Source organism: Psammomys obesus, unplaced genomic scaffold, assembly GCF_907164565.1.
Source record: "Psammomys obesus unplaced genomic scaffold, mPsaObe1.curated_primary_1811, whole genome shotgun sequence".
Lineage (NCBI taxonomy): Eukaryota > Metazoa > Chordata > Mammalia > Rodentia > Muridae > Psammomys > Psammomys obesus.
In genome coordinates this window covers 1,462,415-1,480,558 of record NW_026594083.1, presented here as the reverse complement: position 1 = coordinate 1,480,558, position 18,144 = coordinate 1,462,415, and the positions used below count along the sequence as shown (strand labels likewise).

Here is an 18,144-nt window from a genome sequence, read left to right as displayed (position 1 = left end):
TCCTTTTGTAATGGAGTCGATGATCTTACCTTGTTTCATTGCTTGTTTTCTTTTCATTTTTGTTGGGATGTTATCTGTATGCCCTGTTTTCTTGGGTGAATTCGTTTTCGTTGGATTGGAGTTTTCCTTCTAGTATCTTCTGTAGGGTTGGTTTGCTGTATAGATATTGCGTAAATTTAGTTTTGTCATGGAATATTTTGTTTTCTCCATCTATGTTGATTGAAAGCTTTGCAGGGTATAGTAGTCTCGGTTGACATTTGTGATCTCTTAGAGTCTCCATGATGCTTGCCCAGGCCCTTCTGGCTTTCATAGTTTCTGATGAGAAGTCTGGTGTGATTCTGATAGGTCTACCTTCATATGTTACTTGGCCTTTTTCCCTTGCTGCTTTTAATATCTTTTCTTTGTTCTGTAGATTTAGTGTTTTGACTATGATGTGACGTGATGTGTTTCTTTTCTGGTCTAGTCTATTTGGTGTTCTGTAGGCCTCTTGTATATTTATGGACATCTCTTTCTTTAAGTTGGGAAAATTTTCTTCTATGATTTTTTTGAAAATATTTTCTGGACCTTGGAGCCTGGAGTCTTCTTTTTCATCAATTCCTATTATTCTTAGATTTTGTCTTTTCATAGCATCCTTGATTTCTTGGATATTTTGTGATTGGAATTTTTCTGATTTTACTTTTTCTTTGAGAGAAGTATCAATTTCTGCAAGTGTGTCTTCAGCTCCAGAAATTCTCTCTTCCATCTCTTGTATTCTGTTGGTGATGCTTACTTTTGTGGTTCCTGATCTTTTCTCCAAGTTCTCCAGCTCAAGAGTTTTCTCATTTTGTGTTTTCTTTATTGATTCTAATTCTGTTTTCATGCCTTGCACCATTTCTTTTATGTGTTTGAATTTGGATTCCTGTCTCTCTACGATGGACTCTATTTCCTTGTTCATTTCCTTTTTGTATGCCACTAATTTTTTCTCTACTTGTGCCTCTATTTGTTTGGCTATGTTTGCCTGTGTTTCTTTAAGGGTTTTGTCTATTTCTTCTTTCTTTATCTCCAATTGACTGGCCAACTCTTTGAAAGATTTGTTCATTTCCTCCTTATAAGCCTCAAATAATTGAGCAAGCATGGCTTTAAGGTCATTTTCCTGTGCTTCTGATGAATTGGAGTATCCATCGGTTTTGGGGTTTGCTGGTGAAGTCATGATGTCCTGATTTATGTTGGAAGTGTTCTTTCGCCTACCCCTGGCCATTGGCTTGTCTGAGACCTTCCCTGTTTGTTTTTGGATTCTGCCAATCAGACTGGTACTGTCTCTCTCTCGAGTCTGGAGAATTCTTCAGGAAGTTGAGAGAGGTCCCGTGTCCTTAGCGTATGCTGAGGACTAGCTGTACCTGTGGGAGGAAAGTACGCAGGCGCAAACAGAGGCAAATGCAAGCGTGCGTGCGTGTGTGTGTATATGTGTGTGTGTGTGTAAGTGGGTGTGGGTGTGTGTCTCGAGGGACAGAGTGATGGCTAATGTTGAACCCTTGAGTGTGTGGGAGGGGCTCTGCAATGTATATGTCGCAGGCGCTAGTGATGATCGCAGCGCAATTTCTGGCATTAACTGCCTTAACTCCTCAATTAGACCCACAGAGCAGGAACTTCAATGTTCCAAGTGCCCCTCTGTTTCCCAAAGTGGGTATATGGGTGGGAGGGGGTTCGATGCCTGGCTTCTGTTTTAGCAGAACCCAGGATCAGTGGAGCTGCAGATTCTCAAGGGTGCACTCACTTACAGGCAGGACACTTGGCAGAGATTGGCGTATCTGGGCTCTCTGTTCTCTGGTTTGGCCCTGCTTCTTTGATGTGCTCCGCGAGTTCCGTGCTGCTGTCACTGCCAGGTTATGAGGTCTTGCTGCAGCTGGAGATTTCAGGGTGGTCACGTCAGTGGGAATCGGGGTAATCAGCCTTTCTGTTCTCTGGTTTGGCCCTGGTTAGTCTTAAACTGGAGGGCTGATGTGCCCCGCCAGCTCAGTGCTGCTCCGCCGCCAGGTTAGAAAGTCCCGCTGTAACTGGAGACTGGGTTGCTAGTCCAGATGCTTTCTGGGAAGTCCTGGGGTCTCTCCACTGTGCTCTCCAAGCCTCGGAGGCCCAGCGCCTGGTGTGTCTAGCTTGTATGGCGTTTTTGTCTGGTTTTGGTGAGTATATAGCGTATTCTCTGTCACTGTGGGATTGGGCGGGCCGTACCGTCAGTGATCGCGAACCTGCGGAGCTAGTATGGCGTCTAGCAGACTCGGGCCCTGGGAGGATGGTGCAGCCGCCGCGCGAATCTGGGGCTCCGAGACACAGTACTGCTGGCCTTTGCCGATAAAGGGCTTGGGGCTCCGCCTCAGTGGCTGCAGGCCCCAGGCAGTTAGGTCTGCGCTGAGGAAGGCGAGTCGGCTGTGCCTGTGCCGAGGAGGAGGGAGGTCTGGGGGAGGGGAGTGCCGAGAGATCAAAGGATCGTTTCTCACCTTCCCCAATCAAGTCCGTGGGTGACCCGAGACCAAGGTTTTCACCTCCTGCGATGTTCCCTGTTGTTTAGAAAGTCTCTCCGTTGTTTCCCTGGCTTCAGAAGTTCTTCCACACATCAGCTCAGAACTTTCTCTCTTCCACAGCTCGGAAACTGTGTGTGCTAGTCGCCATCTTGGCTCCGCCCCCGATTCCCAAGATATTTGAAATTATCTTGGGTACTGCTTTGCAATATATCCAGGATATATTGATTAATGACTTCTCTCAACATCTCCTCCTAATGGGCTGGTTCAACCTACCATTTATTTATCTCATGTCTGGATTACTGCAAAACTCCCAATTAATCTACCTGCTTCTGAGAAGGCCACCATTCATACCTTCTGATCTCATAGTAACAACCTACTCCTAACCTTACCTAAAGGAATATATAAAATATCTGCACTATCTGTAAGGTATTACAAACTAGGCCATTTGCTGTTTACAGACAGTATATTTTGTGTCACTTTCCTTTGCTCACTCTAGTCAACCATATTAATTTTTTCTTTGCTCCTTTAGTGAAAATGTCAGTTGAATACCACCTTAGGATCTAGAATCACCTGCTCTGTCTGATCAAAATACACATTTCCTGAATATCTGTACATTTCTCTACTTATTCCTCCCCATATTTTTTTCGAGACATTTAATGATCAGCTTTTTAATGTTACACACATTTCTACTCTCTAATGGATCCTTCTCTGCCTTTGCCTATATTATTTTTTAAATAATGTTGTACAGTTTGAAAACTACACAATTCAGTTAGGTAGTTGTTTTTTGTTCAGGGTACTCAGCATAATTTACTTAATGTTACAACTGTGGTACTGAGAATTTTGTCTTTAATTTGCATTAAATAAAAATGGGTGTTCAGAAGAAACTTGACAAAGTTAAAGATAATAACCATTTGAGTCAGTCTGAATTGTTAAGGCAGGGAACTATAGAGAGTGTGTACTAATGTCATCGGGAATATGATTTAAGGGTAAAATATTTTTATGTTAATGCTACATAAAACCCAAAGGAATTATTATCACCAAGCACAGAAATGTTTGTTCTCAGTGTCTATTCCCTGTGCTCTTGATTTCATTTCTTCAAGCAAATGTGTCACACAGTTTTCACTTTGTGACTTTTCAGTGCTTCTTAAAAGTTGATAAAGCAGAATTATCTTATTCCAATTTCCAGACTTATGAAAAACTTTGAGTTTTTTTAAGTCATACTGATTTTAAGTAAGATCAGTGCTGAGAAAAAAAAGTTTTATTTTCTTCCCTAAATATGAGTCTAGCTGGTTATGCTCTACCTCTCTCCTGCTGAGTTATCATACTTATTGATAAATTGGTTGCTTATTGATAAATGCTTGACTAGGACAATCATTTCTTAGATGCATATGATGTGTTATGACTTCTTTAATAAATTTTCAGTAGTCTTTTCGTTACATAGATACTTTCTCCGGTCAAGATATTCACAACAGGCAACATCAGCATTTACGAAAGAAAGGAAATAAGAGGGAGGACCTAACAATCATAGAATGGCACAGTCAGAACATGAATGAGTACTGACGGAGAGTTTGATTAAGGTGTTTTGTGAACACTTATAGGACAAATAGGAGAAAGCCACAAAGAATCATCCCTGATATAAAAAAAGACAATGCATCACATCGCTGAAAGATGGATTAAAATCTAACCTACAATCATGGGGTTTTATTTTGTAATGAGGTATAGTCATAACTTACTTAATTAAGAGTGAGATTGTATTTTTCAGAGGCCATACTAAACTACATGGAAGAGAAAAGAAATTTGAAAAGGAGATTGGGCTACAGCAAACTCTTGAAGCAACTGAGGAGATCTCTTGGAAATATCTTATGTAAATGAATTCTGTAATAACGTTAACTGTAAATACACAGAACTATAAATACATGGAAATGATCTAAGCTTCAAGTAACCACAATAATTACGTCTGTATAGAAGTATCAACTCTTACACTTTAGATTTGGAAATATGTTTTCTTTTTCTTACTAACCTCTAGAAACCATGCATTTTCATCACTTATTTTTACATCTATACAAGGAAAATTGAAATATATTTCTTTTAAAAGAAGAACTGAGAAAGAAAGGTAATGCAAGGCTTTATTGCCGAGAACTGATTTCCATATCCTCTTTTGCTTGGGTAATGACGCACACAGTTCCCCTGCAGATGTTCTCTGCCTCTGGATTCAGTACTCACAGTGATTCTTTCATCTTTATCATCCAGGGGTGAGCCATCCTTTTTCCAGGAGATAGTGGGCTCTGGATGGCCCCGAGGAGGCTGGCATTCCATTACTGCAGGCTCACCTACTGCCACCATGACATCTGAAGGGTTTTGTCTGAAGTCATCCCGTAGTACTGTAGGAAAAAGATTAAATCATCAACTCAATGATGAAATATACAGTCCTTATCTCTGCATGTCAGCAAAAGTGACATTTATTAGACTATACTTCCATTAATAGCTATCTCAACACAGCTTCAAGAACCCCTATTACCAGTATTTGCTGCTTAGAGAAGGTGCTTGTCACTTAAGCGTACTCAGAAAGGATTATTTCATACTCATCACAGGCCAGCAAGCTTGTGCACTCTGCTGCTTCTTATCCTCACAGTTAGCATTTCATCTGAATTGCATGACTCTTCTGTCCACCACTTACACTGCTTTCTTCCATATGCTAATGACTATAACTGAACGGAATCCTTTACTTACAGGAAACTTCAGGACAATGCTTTCTAGCTACTATTACACCAATTACATACACACAAACAAAAATATGAATGAAGAGACTTCAAAGCATACAGTTCATTGATTTTGTAGGCACTTAAATTATCGTAGAATACTGTATTACTAATATAATTTACATATAGTCACTATGAAAACTCCACACATATTTGCCAATGACTTCAAAATCAGTGTGTTTTTTTTTTCATTGTCACGAGGTTGGAAGACATTAGAATACGCATTATAATTAGCAATGGCATCATAATTTACACCCACAGTTATTTTTGTTAGGCAGTATTTTACTAACCCCACAAACCTATTTAGAAGTAAATATACCATTAATCTCTTTTACATTGTAAACTTTAAATTTTAAGGGAATAAACAATTTATTCCTGTCATCTCAACTGGACAGGAATATATTATTAACATAATATAAGATAAGCAGCATCATTTATTTAGTGACTGTAGAGGTAAATGTGGGAAATTGAGCAAATAATGTACTCTACAAACAGTTCCTACAGGAAAATTGTCCTCAATACGTTGATAATATCAAGAGATTCTAAACTACTTGTCATCAACAAGCCTTAAATCACAAGCATGTTCTTTGCTAGATAATCTTGAAGACATTATTTATATCCCACATTTTAACCTACAAAGCATGGAGGAAGACATATTCATCAACACAACGTCAAATAAATGCTTAACTTTCCCATACTTATTTTCCTTCACCCTGTGTGGAATGAGATACGAACTATCTTCATAAACTAACTTAAGGGAACACTTAAAATGTTTATTTGTAAGTTAATTACATAAATCTAGACTGAACAGTGCTCATCTTTAAAAACTACTTAATTGAATTTTAAAACTAAAGTTGTGTATTAGAATGGATATATTTTCATCCCTGTGGCTTTTAAAAAATGCTTTAATGGATGAAACATTATGATACTGAAAATTAATACTGAAACCATCAATCAAAATAAAATCAACCTGAAATTTTGCTCTCCTAGCCTCAAATAAACTGTCTCCCAGTAGTTTATTTCTTTCCTTTCCTTTTATTTGTGCTAACCACATTCATGTAGCTTTGTAATCCATGAGACTCACGCAAAACTGGGTTTATCCTGCATCCTGAAACAACTTTAGTGTGACAAGAACATGTTAGCCCATAGGAAATGCTTCAAAGACAGGCTTGCTTCCTATCTTTGGAACAAATAATGAAAAGAGAAAGAAAAGGAACTATGCCCAAACTGTGAGAATAGTTACCTTTATACTATACGCTCTTAAAACAGCGCAGATACAAAGTACATCTTGTTGGAGTAAGATGTCTTCATTACCTCATTAAAAAAATAAACAGCTTGAAGGCTTTCACCATTTATAAGCTATATTGTTATCAGGTGTTAAGAAGGTAAAATAAACAAAATGTACAGTTTATAGAAATTAACTGGCCTTAATAGGCAACAACTCTCATACTGGATCATATTACTAATCTGAGATAGCACCCTGAAATGTTTTAACACCCTCAAACACCAGAAAGAAAACATCTTTCAAATGAAAGCAAATATGCTATACAATTTTTCCAAGCGGCAGATTTAAAACAATCTTGCTCATACTTTATCTTATTTATAAATTAAGATCATATCACCAATAAGCCAATAAACAGTAAAACATCTTATGGAAATATCAAAGGTTTAAGATCAGTCAAGCTGTACTTTCCACTTATCATATTATTTGGGCTGTTTTTACAGTGTATGATAGAAAACTAATAAAGCATAATACATTAAAGATTGTTGCTTAGATAATGCTCATGTAATTATTTTTGCAGCTGTAAAGTATAAAACTCCATTAATGCTATGGCTACAGGCAATGTTTCATAAAAGTATGAATTTAAGACTTTCTTCTTCTATAAAAATATTATTTCTTACCTGCACTCGTCTTGAAATTTTCCTTTTAAGGAAAATATTATATGTCATATTATTAAATGACATTATTTTTAATTAAATTGTCCAATAAAAACCCATGGGCATATGTAAGTAATTAAAAAATTAAATTCAAATGATTGGCAACATCTTGGTAGAAAAAATACATAAATCCTCAAGAAGTCCAAGTCATGGATCTTTTAAAAAATTGTCTTTTTCTCCATTTATCCAGGGTACCTGCTTTGTAACTTTTAAAAATGATTATTATAAATTTTTCAAAGAGTAACTCAATTTTCAAAATAAAATACAAAATCGATTTGAAAAGAATAAACAGCACTCATTCTTCTAGTAAGCGTCAATTAAGAAAGTGCTGACCAGGTCAATCTGTGGCCCACAGCTGTGCCCATCTCTTCCTGTTTGTGCCCTTTAGCTCCTGTACATATAGACTGATGCTTATTTAGCTCACAATGTTTCCTTATCTTTAATTAAAAAAAAATAAGAAAATGCATACCACCAGCGAATTCTCTGAAGCTATGGGTTTTTGAAAATGGCTAACTCAAATAACTCCTTTAAAGCAAGACGAAGTTTACAATTATTTCTGTTTCGGAATGAAGTTAGACGTGTTTTGGCAATTTTTTTTTTTTTTTACCACATTTTCATTTTATTTATGTCTGCCATGGCACATATATGCTGTTGGAGAAAATTTGGAAGAGTCAGTGTCATTCATCCACACATGACTTCCAGGATTAAACTCAGGTTGTCAGGCTTGCTGTTGAGGCATCTTTGTATAAATTTGAAAATGATGGTCAAAATAACTACCAATGTTTTCTGGAAGAAAAAAAGCGGTGAAGTACCTGAATCCTACCCACATAATATGGAGAAGCTAAGAGATAAAGCAAAGGACCAAAGTTCAGGTGAAAGGAAGGGTCAATATTTGCAGAACACTGTGGGAACGTGACACCAAGCTTTAGAACTGAAAGGAGGGGAATTATTTTAGGACAGGCAGGAGACTGGCACTATGCAGTCCTTCCCCTTACAAGGGACAAATGGAACCCACAAAGCTTGCTGACAGGCCAAGAAAGGAGAGTCCCAATGTCTAATGTGGAACCCTTGTTTTTCCTTTGAAAGCAAAACAAAACAAAACACTATGTCATCCCTCTCCTGTAAAGCATAATTCTCTTTATCTTTCCCACAAGTACACACTCCTATAAGTGGATGAATATCTCTTCACACCACTCTCATAACTACCCTGTCTCGGTTAATTTGAAGAATATCTCAGATTAACTTTATTTCCCAATCACATGGTATACAACTATGAACTACCTGCCTTCAATTTCACAAGCCATACACTCTCAGTACTGTTAAGAACCAGGCAGCGTACCCTCCAAAGTGCTTGTCTTAGAAATTAACAAATTAAGGGTTGGTGACATGGCTCAGTGGGCAAAGCTGCTTCGCTGACCGGCCTGATTACCTGAGTTGGATCTCTAGATGATAGATGGTGAGATGAGTGAAGCAGCTCAGAGGGAACAACATCACAGAGGGAAGTGTGTGAGTAAATCAACAAATGTAAAAGAGAAGTCCTAATTTGTTAGAGTCTCGTTTAAAATTTTGATTTAATTTGATTTATTTTATTATGTCTGTGGGTGTTTTGCCTGCATGTATGTCTGTGTATCCCCCTGTACAACTGGTGCTGCGGAGGCCAGACAGGCTAGAAGAAGGCTTCAGATCCCCTGGAACTAGGTCTACCAATGGTCGTGAGTCATTGTGTGGGTATTGGGAACCTTGCCCAGGTCCTCTGCCAGAGCAAGAAGGACATTTCTCCCCTTTGGGAAATGTCACCAAAACAATGAGAAATGTAATACAGTGCTAATCTTAGTAATGTAGGAGCCTTAGTGAGTGTACATTGTTCAGTATCAGCTCATTTAATCTTCGTAACAAACTCAGAATATTGCGAGATTACTAACACCATTACGCCAATGGGGGATGTGCAAAGAATCAGGCCACAAAGGAAATTTCTCCCCCAAGTCTATCATGCTTGTTCTAACACTTTTTGCAATTCCAAAGACTTAAGGATCATAATGTAGCTAATAGTTCAGCTTCCTTCCAAAGGAACAGAAGTTCACTGAGAAATTTCTCTCCTGACAGTCATATGGCTATCCTCTTAACATTCTGTACTCTGCTTTCTCAGTTTTTTTTTTCCGTGTTTGGAAGGGACCACCTCACATTTTGATCAGCACACTGGGAATCAGAATTCATTATCCAGAATGCATATGATGTGTTACTTCTCATCAACGGTTTATTTCAACCACAGACCAACTGAACAGGCTGTACAATAATAAGCATTTTAATTAAACATAGGCATTTTAATTAGAACTAGGTATCTTGGGGCAAACAAAAGAAGACAGTATGCAGTCTTGGGATCTATTTTTCTACACAAAAGGAAATCTTATCAATGAAACTTTGCAGCAAATAGCAAATCCTGTTTATGAGGAGAGAAAAAACAAAGTCCTTAAAAAGTAAAGGGAATAACCGGGCATTGTGGTGCATGCCTTTAATCCCAGAACTCAGGGAGGCAGAGACAGGCAGATCACTGTGAGTTCAAGGCCAGCCTGGTCCACAAAGTGAGTCCAACACAGCCAAGGCTACACAGAGCAACCCTGTCTCGAAAAACAAAACAAAACAAAAAGCAGAGGATACTGGAGGAGAAAAAAAAGTTAGAAAGCATGTGCTTAATACAAACTTAATATATGCCTTTGTTAAGTGAATCACTCTATGATCATTAAACAGTTTTCTACTTGGAGTAGAGTATAAATGATTTGTCATGACCTCTATCTGAATGTTAACTTACAAGTTTGCATTAAGAATTGTTATTTGGAGCAGGAGAGCTGGCTCAGTGAGTAAGAGCACTGTCCACTCTTTCAAAAGACCTGGGTTCAATTCCCAGCACCCACATAGTAGTTCACAACTGTCTATAACATCAGTTTCAAGGGGTCTGATACCGTCACGTTAATGTGCATAAAATTACAAAAAAACAAAAAAACTTTTGGGCTGGAGAGATGGCTCAGAGGTTAAGAGCACTGGCTGTTTTCCAAGGTCCTGAGTTCAATTCCCAGCAACCACATAGAAGCTCACCACCATCTCTAATGAGATCTGGTGCCCTCTTCTGGTGTGCAGGCATACATGCAGGCAGAATACTGTATAAATAATAAATCTTAAAAAAAAATATTGTTATTTCAGCTGGGGTGCTAGGGTGCACACCTGTTATCCCAGCACTCAGGGAGGCAGGGGCAGGCAGATCTCTGTGAGTTTGTGACCAGCCTGGTCTACAAATTGAGTCCAGGGCAGCCAAAACTACATAAAGAAACTCTGTCTCAAAAACAAAAACAACACAAAACAACAAACCAAAAGACCCTCAAAACAAAAACAAACAAAAAACAACCAAAATCAACAACAAAAGAATTATTATTTAATTTCAAAATAAATTATTTTATAAAAGATATCTGTACTAATTACAAATGTTATGTCTGGTAACTATGCTATAAAGTTCTTTTATTTTTCTAATGCAAGAAAAAACTATATTGATGATATATAACATGTAACAGCCTTGGGTTAGGGAGTTGGCTCGGTTACACTTACTGTACAAGCAGGAAGAGCTGAGATTGAGCACGACATAAAGAAGTGTGGAGGTGTATGTCAATAATAATCACCACTGGCAGGCAGAGGTGAACAGGTTCCTGAGGCTCACTGGCCAGCCAGCCAGCCTAACACAGTGAGTGAGTTCTAGGACACTGAGAAACTCCATCTCCAAAAGCAAAGTGAATGGATCATGCCGAATGACCCTAGTGATGTCCTTTGAATGCCAGAACCATTGGCACGGACACCATGCTTCCTCTCACAAATGAAACACACACAACACACACACACACACATATACACACACACACACATTGAATAGGATTTCCTGCAGGTTATTCTGAACGAACAGCTATACGTTGGGAGCTCTACAGGAACACACAGGAGTGTCTGAATTTTTTGTTTTCCTAACTTTTGTTAAGAAGTGATACTTAGAGGACAAAGGGAAATAGATATCCCAAAATATTCTTAGATAAATTATCAAGATTTAAATTTAAATAGTCCATATACACAAGAAGATAATACATTAAGATGAAAACTAAAGCTACAGAATGTAAAATAGTACTCCATCAAGTGATGGTCATTTGAAGCAAACACCTTGTAATGACATTTTTTTTAAACATCACTTTCCAATATCAGATGTGTACAAAGCTCTGAATTTGTAGGAAATGATTCTAAAACACATTTACTTTTTAAGGTTGACACAGACTCTGTCTATGAGTACTCTTCTATAATTATGTCACCTTCTACCAGTGATTTTAATGCATGGCATTTTATTTTAGAACCTTAAATTTTGGTTGAGACTGGTGGAAAAATATGCTGGAAGAAGTACTCATTTCTCGACTGCTGGAGCTTCTGGGATTTCTCAAGCTGCTGAGTCTCCATCCTAGGGGGGAAAATAACTACACTTTTTATTTTCAAAATTATATATTCCTAAAGTCATCTGGTGCTGATAGATGCCACATATCAGTTAACATCAGGGCACAGTTATGTGCAAACTACTGCAAATAGAAAGAGATACTATTACCATAATAAAAGTGAGCCATAGTAATCTGCTATTACATAAGGTATACAGAAGGTGCTAACATATGAATGCTCCTATGGTCTGGTGCTGCTGGGTTGGAGTATTGGGGCATGTTGTTTTAGTCCCCCCTCTTTTTTTCCTCTCACATTATGGAGCAGAAGAAACATATCCGATACTATTTATCTATTTATTTATTTATTTATTTATTTATTTATTTATTTATTTATTTATTTAATCATTCATTCATTCATTTTTTGGTTTTTTTAAAGAAAGGGTTTCTCTATATAACCTTGGCTGCCCTGGACTCACTTTGTAGCCCAGGCTGGCCTTGAACTCACAGTGATCTGCCTGCCACTGCTTTTGTGAGTACTGGAATCAAAGGTGTGCACCACCACTCCAAGCTCCAAGTCCTTTCATATTTTAGGCAAGAATCAACTTCCTGACTGGACCTACTTTTGATCTACATTTTCTTTTGCAGAAGCACAGACAACACTGATGCTTCCTGCTAGGTTTCAAGATACTCCCCGGAGTTAATTACAATGGTATCAATTCATAGAGTCAATTGAAAGAAAAGACAAGTTTCACATGCCAGGTTGAAGTGAATACTTGTAATGGAGTCCGCAGAAAAGTGGACATTCAAAAGATTCAACATTTACTAAGCTAAAGTCCAGCAAACTAGAAAGTCTGGTATAAGAAAGTCGGGTGTAACATAAAAACATATATTACTGAAGGAGAAAAACCAAGTGGGCGAACTCCTGTCTTCTGTGTTAAAAATGTCAGTGACCTTCTAGATGTGTGTGCAGCTTAAACACTTAAATATAAAGTATGAGGGAAATTAATTACTATTGAAGAATGTATTATTTATGAAGAAGAAATTTATTGGCTTATGACATGTATGAGTTAGAAAACGGAAGTCATGCATTTCAGAATTGCCAGTGATTCTTGCAGCTCTTCATGACTGTGATGAATATACTCACAATGACTCAGTTATTTCCACACAAAACAGAGTTTTACGCTCTATCTTGATAGGGTTATTATAAAAACTAATTATTTAATGTTTATACAGGACTTGCCATTTTTATGGGGCATTACATCTACAAAGAAGTATTGCTATTAGTCACTATGTAAGGAATTGCCAAATTTCTCAGCTGCCAGTACAAATGGGAAGGAGGACAAAGAATGCCATTGATGGGGGCCTCTAAGTGGCAGAATAAAAGTCACACTCAGGAATACCTTGGCAGGGTTAAAACAACACAGACAAAATGAGGATATCTGAGCTATGGGACCTTGATTAGAGTAAGACAGGCTTTCTTTTTCTTTCTTTCTTTCTTTCTTTCTTTCTTTCTTTCTTTCTTTCTTTCTTTCTTTCTATCAACTTTATATTTAGTATCATGGGCTCAAAGAGTCCTTCGGCAAGAGAATATTCCTCTGTATTTACTGCCTGCCTTTACTGAAGGTCATCTCCAGGAAAACAATGACTCTGTCATCACCAGTCCCATGTCACCACTTCCCCGAACAATGCGGAAGATATGGCAAGCATCACTGTTTACAGTGCACTTTTTGTGCATTACATATTAGATATGAAATTGGTGACACCAAGATGCATTTGTCCTAATCTCAGAAAGCTCTGAGATAAAGGAAGGTAGACAGACAATACATGAGTAAATGCTATACATACAGAGAGACGGGGAAACACATCATGACAAAGGGACAAGTATTGTGGTATATTATTATAAAATAAATGTATATGTATTTATGTGCACACATACAATTAATATTGTATGTCATAGTGTGCATTATTGTATACATTGTTATGTGATGTATTAATATATATTGTGATATATATACGTGATACAAAATATATTTATTGTTTATTACATATATTACTATTGTGACACAAGGCAGGAAGGCAAGGGTAGGAATCTGTTTCGAAAGATTTATAACAAACAGAGGTTGTACTGAAGGTAGAGGGGCTCTGAGGAAAGAAGAGATGAGCTGATGCCTGAAGAAAAGCAAGACAGTCTAAGGAGCACACTGCAGGAAGAGGAACTCTGACACTGTGAAGCCATCCTAAGAGAGCCTGGTGCAGTGGGTGACTTGAACGGCAATGAGGCTTGAGTTTGGCAGGGAAAGTCCAGGTAGTTCTGTTGTGTGCACAGCAGTATACATAAGGAGCTGGTGTCTATTTCATGACTCACAAGCAATTGACGGCCCAATAAAAATTTTGTGGTATATCTATCATTCTGAAATGCTCGTTCTGGCTGTTCTATGGATGAACATGAGATGAAAATAAGAATGGAAAGGAACAAAACAATTAAAAAGCTGTGCCATTCACTAAAAGAAAAAAATCAAAAGGCAGTGGTTTGTGATCTTAAGTTGGTGGTTTGGAGCAACGGAGGGGCAAGTTAGAGATGAATTTGTAGTTAAAAATAAAACTGACTTCATGAGGGGTAGAGGTGGACAGAAATAAGTCAAAACCAATACCCACATTTCTTATGTAACTGAACATGCCCTTTTTAATATACAGGTGAGCATACAGACAACACACAGGTAAATTCTCCCAAAGGGAAAAACAAGAATACAGAAAATGCTTTTTTTTTTGAAGGTAAAGAAAGAGCATAGGGTAATATAAAACCATTAAGTTGATTGAAATGTAATGGTTTCAAATTCTGCTCCTTAATATTTAACATAAGATTGAGCTTTACCAACTAAGACTGTAGTACAATATACCAAATCCCAGTCGCTATGTGGTAATATTCCTCAATCAATTAAACTATGTTATGATTTTAGGATGGTTGATTGTTAGCTGAATTTGGGACACATCTTATATTTTATCCGACTTAAAAAAACATACTTGAGAGTCACTATTCAAAATCAATTCCAACACAAGAGGACTACAACCTTACATCCATGGCAAACACTCCACGGGTTTACACTGTTCAAAGGACTTTGCAAGTACTGATGCACTGTGTGGTCACAGTAAGCTAGTGGGTGGGCTTCTGATTATCGAGAGCTGATATGACCTTACTCTAGCTCTCACACAGCAGGATAACAGGCATCCAGTAGTGTATTATAAGAAACTTGAGATTTGTGTTCGTAACCACAAATTGAACATTTGGCACTAATGTTGACTGGACTTCTAGGAATGTCCAGAGCTGAGTCTGTCCCCTTGTTGGTTGACAAACTCTACTTCTGTGTCATTTCAAAATATACTCAGGAAGTACTACAACTTTAAAATACTATGTGGAGAAGCACTTTTCCTGCTACTTGAGATAACACCTTAACAAAGTTCTTTTTAACTATATAGTTTATGTACTCAATAAGCCATACATTCTAAGCAGGAATGTCCTAGCTTTTATGGCTACACCACACCAAAACCAAGGATACAAAGTCAGGTAGTGAAGGGCTAAAGATTTTTTTTAATGAGTCACTAGACATGTGTAATATTCGACCCGACAAGCATACCCATACTCTTTATTACAAGGGCTTACATATTTTACAAAGTGCTTTGAAAAGACCAGAGTGCTTTCTAACTGGAATTTTTGATGAGAAATAATGGCTGTCAAATTAAAAGAAGGAAAGGAAGGAAGGAAGGAAGGAAGGAAGGAAGGAAGGAAGGAAGGAAGGAAGGAGAGAAAGAAGGGAAGAATATACACACAGTTTTGTTTCAGAAGCCTAGAAGAACTAAAAGATTTGAAATGTTTTTTGTGAGTAAGGGGAGGGAGTGCCTAGCAATGGTTACAGTCTCAAGGGAGAAAAATCCTCACAGCTTAAAATGATCTTGTTAAAACCGCCCTAGCAATTGTGGAGCACCAGAGAATACCGCAACTGGATATAAGAAAGAGAGAGAGAGAGAGAGAGAGAGAGAGAGAGAGAGAGAGCCCTTCTCACCAGTGTATCTTTGTGCAGCATAATTAAGGTTGCCAATTATAACATGTCTCCTAAGACGCGAAGGAATATTTCCAAGGATAGAAAAAAGGATAGATCTAAATAGCACACAGAGGAACACATCAGCTAAACAAAAAGGTCTTTAATTGGTGACAATCTGCCCTAAATCACTATTCCCATTTCCTAGCATAATAACTCTCAGATCTGTTCATTCCTTGGATCTTCCCCTATCACAGGCTGTCTAAGGCTTCAGAATAATAACGGTGAGCACCTAACAGGGCTTTCAGTCTCCAAAGACCATAACAAGTGTGCAATTGTGTAGCTGTGAGAGCTGCCTTTTCCTAACACTGCAGATCCCTTGGGAGAGAACATTCAGCCTCAAGCTCTCCGTCAGGGTTTAAGACCTCTCTTTTTGCTTAGAGCTGCAAACACACTAACGAGCTCTGACTAAAGGTACAAGGGATTAAATTAGCTGAAAAATATAATTTTATAAATCACCTTAATGATGCCAGCTTGAACAACAATTCTACTTCATGCAATATACAACTTAGTCCTCCTTAGGAAGTATTAGATGCAAAAGAAAAATATCAAGCATGATAACTGTCAAAATGTCTCACATTATGATCCATTCTTAAATGTTGACTGCATGTATCCAATGTTTTTTTTTTTTTTTTTTTTTTTTAATCAAATACTGAAAATGAAATGTCTTTGATCCAGGGAAATTCCAAGCTGTGAAATGTGTTATTCACATCCACTCCTTGCCAGACTCAGTGTTAGTCTCAGCTGAGTTTACTGAAGGTAAATCACAGATAGCCAAGAACAGGAGATCAATGCGTGCCTTGGAGTCCTCAGCTTCCGAGGCAATAACAACACACTGTGCCTGGTTCTGGCTCACACAGAGAATCCTGACGCCTTAAAAATTCAGCTCCACCTGTAACCCAAAATATAGCAGAGGAATGTGTGATGGTGATGCTGGCTGCTTGACAATAGATGCTGACGATGGACCTCTTCCTGGATAGCTTGGCATATGGACTTCTTGATGCTTCCCAAGCTTTAGACAAATACCACGTCCGTGGATGTTACCTTGGTAGATTTTGTTTCTGTTTATCACCATATCAAACTAAATAAGATTGATGACAAGCATAAGAATTGCTGGGGCCCTGTAAAACTTACACAGGAAAAAAAACAAAAACAAAAAACTGTGATCGAGCTGAAGAGATGTTTCAGCTGTGAAGAGCATTCGGGGCTCCTCCAGCAGACTGAAGCTAAGTTCACAGCAGCCTGTAAACCCAGCTCCAGGTGACCTGACATCTTCTGGCCTTGGCAGATAGTTTACAACATGTCCACACACTTGTCCTCACCCTCCAAACCCCTACGCAAGCTTTTTAAAAATTCTGCAATGTATTTAGTAGTTACCACAGTTCTGTGATCACATCTCATATAAAATATCTCAAACCTAGAACATCACCAAAGATGGATTCAAATGCAACAAATGAACAAATAGAAAACATGGATCATAAAAATCAAAGCACAGAAAAAGAAAAGAAAAAATAGATAAAATCTGGTCAAAGTTGTTCTTCCTAAGATTTAGTCTGTAACATAAAATCAAATTAAAAGCAAACACACAAACAAACAAAAAGTTGAGGGCTAAAGAGATGGCCCAGTCTCTAAAATGCTTGTCATGCAAGCAGGAAGACCTGTGTTCTGATCCCCAGCCCTCACACAAAAGCTGAGTATAGCAGTATACATCAGTGACCCAGAGCTGCGGAAGCTGAAACAGGTAGATAACAAGCACTTCTCAGCAGGCAGTCTAAGCAAGCCAGTGGACTCCAGGGTCAGAGAGAGACCTGCTGCAAAGAGCAAGTTAGAGACCAACTGAGGAAGACTTCCCACATGGACCTCTAGCCTCCAAGCACACACACACACACACACACACACACACACACACACACACACACACCAGACTTCTGTGATCCTTTCAAACCTGTCGCCGGAAACACTGATTCAGGGTTCACCCTACCATTTAGCTATGTCCCTTTGTACCTCTGGGTTTACATCCAAATATTTGACCAACTGCAGAGTGAAAATATTTTAAAATTGAATTTGTTCTAAATATGCATAGTTTTCATGTTACTGCCAAACAACAGAGCATAAACAATTTACACAGCATTTCAATAGGTATTAGAAGTGATCTATAGAACCAGGCACTGTGTGGCACATGCCTGTAATCCTTGAGTTCGAGGCCAGCTTGGTCTATGTAGTGAGTCCAGGACAGCAAAGGCTACACAGAGAAACCCTGCCTCAAAAATAAATAAATAAGCAAATAAACAAAAAAAAAAAAAAAAGTAATGTAGAGAAGATTTAAAGTACACCTCAGGCTGTGTGTATGTTATATGCAAGTGTGTGTGTGTGTGTGTGTGTGTGTGTGTGTGTGTGTGTGTGTGTG

At 38.2% G+C, this 18,144-nt stretch overlaps 1 protein-coding gene across 1 annotated transcript in view; it reads right to left on the bottom strand.

Annotated features, from left to right (window-relative positions):
* Positions 1-18,144, bottom strand: part of Robo1 (roundabout guidance receptor 1) — a 740,394-nt gene that overhangs the window by 136,492 nt on the left and 585,758 nt on the right. The window contains exon 3 of the mRNA XM_055617842.1: positions 4,722-4,879. Within this exon, the coding sequence (XP_055473817.1) occupies positions 4,722-4,879 (158 nt within the window). The remainder of the gene's footprint in view (positions 1-4,721; positions 4,880-18,144) is intronic.